The sequence below is a fragment of the Brachyhypopomus gauderio genome, unplaced genomic scaffold (genome assembly GCF_052324685.1).
Source record: "Brachyhypopomus gauderio isolate BG-103 unplaced genomic scaffold, BGAUD_0.2 sc798, whole genome shotgun sequence".
Lineage (NCBI taxonomy): Eukaryota > Metazoa > Chordata > Actinopteri > Gymnotiformes > Hypopomidae > Brachyhypopomus > Brachyhypopomus gauderio.
Window position 1 is genome coordinate 1 of NW_027507618.1, and position 5,000 is coordinate 5,000.

Consider the following 5,000-nt stretch of genomic DNA (forward strand, 5'->3'; position numbering starts at 1 on the left):
CTTTTATAAACACAGTTTGTAAGTAACTTAATTGGCTGTCGATGGGTGAAGCACCCCCGCCCCCCTCCCCTCACACACCACAGGGTGCAAGCTCAAAGATAGTCCTTTGTTCTGGGAGAGCCTTGTGTCGTGTTTTACGTGTGTATGTGTGTGTGTGTGTGTGTATGGGGGGGATTGGGACACGTGTAGGGATAGGCGTGGCAGTCAAACAAAAAGGCACAAGAATCATGCCTATTACACGCCACAGATACTAAAATATCTCGTATGTAACGTGTATTAGGTGTGTGAAACTTACAGATATCTTCCAGCAGGCAGTGGCCTTCAGCACAGCGAGCTTCCTTTAATAGCAGCTTAGCCTGACGCCCTCGAGCGTGAGCAGGTCCTGTTCCTGGGCAGCGTGACACAGAGGAGCAGAGAGGTGTCGTCCTGGATCAGTTACATCAGAAAGGGAAGGGAAGCTTGGGCTTGTTATCCTGCAGGTCCCTGAGAGCAACACACAAACAGAAACACGGTGGAGAAACAGCCAGACAGTGGAGTACAAGCAGACCCATGCAGCCGATCACAGAGACACAACAAAGCCGGGGCAGGGAGCGAGACGGTGGTGACAGGACTAGCAGGACTCTTTCACTCATCACTCATTGGTTGCAATATGAATTAATCCAGTAAATCCAATCTCACATTGCTCTGCTTAGATCCCCCTGTCTCTGTCTCTGTCTGCCTGTCTGTCTGCCTCTCTCTGTCTCTCTGTTTCACTCAATGTCTTTCTCTCTCTGAAACAATATGTCATCCTTAAGATCATTCGTTCAATCTCGCCTAGATCCCTGAGGCACAGCATAAGAGCTGATTGTACTAAGACAGATGTTTGGGCTCCTGTGTGTGTGTGTGTGTGTGTGTGTGTTGGGGGGGTTGTGTGCATGTGGACATGCGCACGTGTCCTGACCCCACTTTACCAGACGTGGGGGGTGAGTTGAGAGGCTGGAGGTAGTGTTACTGAGGGGGGGGGGGGTGTGCAGGGGGAGTGAGGAGAGGCAGGATGACAGCGTGGACCACGCCGACACCACAGACAGCTGCTACTGAAATAAGAGAGACGGAACACTCACCATAAAGATGAGGGGAAAAACCACAGGAGTACTATCCCTCCCTTCTCCTCCTCTCCTCCCCTCCTCCTCCCCTCCTCCTCTCTCCTCACTCTCTCCTCCCCTCTCCTCCCCTCTCCTCCCCTCCCCTCTCCTCTCCTCTCCTCTCCTCCTCTCCTCTCCTCCTCTCCTCTCCTCCCCTCTCCTCCTCTCCTCCTCTCCTCTCCTCTTTGAAGTATGATAGAGGTTGGCAGGGTGAGGGTAATGATTAACTGGGATTTTAGTGGCTGGTACATTTTTTCCTCTTTAAACTCTCCCACACTCTCCCTTCATCCCCTCCCACTAACCCTATTCATCCCTCCATCTCTCCCTCTCTCCACTGTGCAAGCCGGACGTTCCGACGCTCTCGTTGTTGTCGTAGTGATTCAGGGAGCTCTGGAAACGTGGCATGCTCCAGTGAGGACTGTCAAAAGTGATTACAGGAGTGTGTGTGTGTGTGTGTGTGTGTGTGTGTGTGTGTGTGTGTGTGTGTGTGTGTGTGTGTGTGTGTGCGTGCGTGCATGCGTGTGTGAGTGTGAGTGTGTCAAAGAAAGAAAGAAAAGAAGATTACAGATGGTTCCGGAATAACAGTGAGCATGAAAGGTCATTCAAGGTGTCAGACTGTCGTCATGGATACTCAACACTCTGACGTTGCCTTTCTGATTATTCCCTAAAGACACAAAACAAAATGCACACACACACAAACAACTCAACAGTGTGTGTGTGTGTGTGTCTGTGTGTGTGTGCAGGGGGATATGTGAGTGTGTATATGTGAGTATTCTATCCATGTGCACAATGTGTTGCATGTGCATGTCCTTGGCAGGATGTTATTGAGAGACAAACCAGATGGTGACTTTCTCTTCGCTGAACTGTGTAAAGTATGTAAAACATTCATGTCATAAAGATTGTGTGTGTGTGTGCGTGTGTGTGTTTGTGTGTGTTTTGCAGACGGACTGTGTAAACTATGTCAAGGTGTTACATCACTTTAACCGCACTCACCTGTACGCCTGCGGAACTGGAGCCTTCCACCCTACCTGTGCCTACGTGCACGTGGGCCAGAAACTGGAGGTGGGCTGTGTGTGTGTGTGTGTGTGTGTGTGTGTGTGTGTGTGTGTGTGTGTGTGTGTGTGCGGAAGTGTGTATGTGTGTCCAAGTGTGTGTGTGTGCATGCGTGTGTGTGTGTGTGTGTGTGTGTGTGTGTGTGTGTGTGTATGTGTGCGTGTGTGTGTGTGTGTGTGCGGAAGTGTGTATGTGTGTCCAAGTGTGCGTGTGTGCATGCGTGTCTGTGTGTGTGTGTGTATATGTGTGTGTGTGTGTTTGTTCGTGTGTGTGTGTGTGTGTGTGTGTGTGTGTGTGTGTGTGTGTGTGTGTTTGTTCGTGTGTGTGTGTGTGTGTGTCTGTGTGTGTGTGTGTGTGTGTGTGTGTGTGTGTGTGTGTGTGTGTGTGTGTGTGTGTGTGTGTGTTTTGTATTCAGACAGAGACGTGAGTATAAAGTACTGGACCCTTAAGACTATGAGGAAGAATCCAGGTTTCCACTGGCAAATGCTTATTGGTGCTGAACACACGGATCTCCTTTCAACCCCCCTCCATCTCTCTCTCTCTCTCTCTCTCTCTCTCTCTCTCTCTCTCTCTCTCTCTCTCTCTCTCTCGACCAACAGGACCATGTGTTTCGCATCGATCCCTCCCTAGTAGAAGATGGTAAAGGGAAGAGTCCATATGATCCACGCCACAATGCAGCCTCTGTTCTGATTGGTCAGTACAGCCCTCTGTCTCTTTTTCTAAATATTCACCTCCAGACTTGTAGATGTGAGGAGCTTCCATAGATTTTTATAGCTATTCTAAGTGTCCATTAAACAAAGTGAGTTGAGGGCTGGGGCCGTAGTGAGGGCTGGGGGCGTGGTGAGGGCTGGGGGTGTGGTGAGGGCTGGGGGTGTGGTGAGGGCTGGGGGAGTGGTGAGGGCTGGGGGCGTGGTGAGGGCTGGGGGCGTGGTGAGGGCTGGGGCCGTGGTGAGGGCTGGGGCCGTGGTGAGGGCTCGGGGAGTGGTGAGGGCTGGGGCCGTGGTGAGGGCTGGGGGCGTGGTGAGGGCTGGGGGCGTGGTGAGGGCTGGGGGCGTGGTGAGGGCTGGGGCCGTGGTGAGGGCTCGGGGAGTGGTGAGGGCTGGGGCCGTGGTGAGGGCTGGGGGCGTGGTGAGGGCTGGGGGCGTGGTGAGGGCTGGGGCGTGGTGAGGGCTGGGGCCGTGGTGAGGGCTGGGGGCGTGGTGAGGGCTGGGGGCGTGGTGAGGGCTGGGGCCGTGGTGAGGGCTGGGGGCGTGGTGAGGGCTGGGGGCGTGGTGAGGGCTGGGGGCGTGGTGAGGGCTGGGGCCGTGGTGAGGGCTCGGGGAGTGGTGAGGGCTGGGGGCGTGGTGAGGGCTGGGGGTGTGGTGAGGGCTGGGGGTGTGGTGAGGGCTGGGGGCGTGGTGAGGGCTGGGGGCGTGGTGAGGGCTGGGGGTGTGGTGAGGGCTGGGGGTGTGGTGAGGGCTGGGGGCGTGGTGAGGGCTGGGGGCGTGGTGAGGGCTGGGGCCGTGGTGAGGGCTGGGGCCGTGGTGAGGGCTGGGGGTGTGGTGAGGGCTGGGGGCGTGGTGAGGGCTGGGGGTGTGGTGAGGGCTGGGGCCGTGGTGAGGGCTGGGGGAGTGGTGAGGGCTGGGGGCGTGGTGAGGGCTGGGGGAGTGGTGAGGGCTGGGGGCGTGGTGAGGGCTGGGGGTGTGGTGAGGGCTGGGGGCGTGGTGAGGGCTGGGGGCATGGTGAAAGGACATGTGCTTATGTGTGAGTTCTCCTGACCTGTGGGCTCTCCTAGGTGATGAGCTGTATTCAGGCGTGGCCACTGATCTGATGGGGCGGGACTTCACCATTTTCCGAAGTCTGGGACACAGGCCTTCCATAAGAACCGAACAACATGACTCTCGCTGGCTTAACGGTGTGTGTGTGTGTGTGGGGGGGGGGGTTGGATATGTGGGTGTGTGGGGATGTGTGGAGGTGTATGAAGATGTGTGGGTGTGTGAGGGTGTGCGGGGGTATCAGAGTGTGTGGGGGTCTCGGAGGTTGTGTATCATGTTCTACCCATTAGTCTGTTGCTAAAGCCTTCAAGTGTTTGAAGTTGCTCAGATAGAAGCCCTGACTTTAATCTCATTGCTTTGTTTGCATGTGTGTGTGTTCCAGAACCGAAGTTCATAGGCGCGTTTGCAGTTCCAGAGAGTGAAAACCCTGATGACGATAAAGTCTTCTTCTTCTTCCGAGAAACTGCTGTTGAAGCTCAAGGCTTTGGCAAGGTCACCTACGCTCGGATTGGTCAGCTGTGCCGGGTAGGCAGACACATGACTAGAATCACTGGAAGATTCAAGATGAAATAAACTGATTCAAGGTTTATGAGACCTTGTATTTACTGTGTGTTTGCTTGCATGTGCGTATGTGTGTGCCTATGTTTATATGTGTGTGCGTGTTTTTGTATGTGCACATGTATGATGTGTGTGTGTGTGTGTATGTGTGTGTGTGTGTGTTGTAGAATGACATGGGAGGCCAGCGTAGCTTGGTGAACAAGTGGACAACATTTCTAAAGACTAGACTTGTCTGCTCTGTGCCAGGCAATGATGGCAGTGAAACACACTTCGATGAGCTTAGTAAGAACACACACACACACACACACACACACACACACACACACACACACACAAACACACACATGCACACACACACACACAAACACACACACACATTAACTCGGTGCAACCGATCCATTGCTGTCAGAGTCCCCAGTGACAGTTTAAGGTATGACTTGAGGATATGTTTGTTTGACCTTTGACCCTTGTTTCAACCTTAAGGGGATGTGTTCCTGCTGCAGACACGAGACAG

The 5,000-nt window shown here is 54.0% G+C and overlaps 1 protein-coding gene across 1 annotated transcript in view; it reads left to right on the plus strand.

Moving 5' to 3' along the window:
- Positions 1-1,946: 1,946 nt before the first annotated feature.
- sema3b (sema domain, immunoglobulin domain (Ig), short basic domain, secreted, (semaphorin) 3B) overlaps positions 1,947-5,000 on the plus strand; it is a 12,720-nt gene continuing 9,666 nt past the window's right edge. Inside the window, exons 1-6 of the mRNA XM_076996668.1 lie at positions 1,947-2,183; positions 2,774-2,867; positions 3,949-4,068; positions 4,311-4,453; positions 4,654-4,768; positions 4,970-5,000. The exon at positions 4,970-5,000 is cut by the window's right edge and continues 39 nt beyond it. Coding sequence (XP_076852783.1) covers positions 1,962-2,183; positions 2,774-2,867; positions 3,949-4,068; positions 4,311-4,453; positions 4,654-4,768; positions 4,970-5,000 — 725 coding nt within the window. The 5' untranslated portion in view covers positions 1,947-1,961. The remainder of the gene's footprint in view (positions 2,184-2,773; positions 2,868-3,948; positions 4,069-4,310; positions 4,454-4,653; positions 4,769-4,969) is intronic.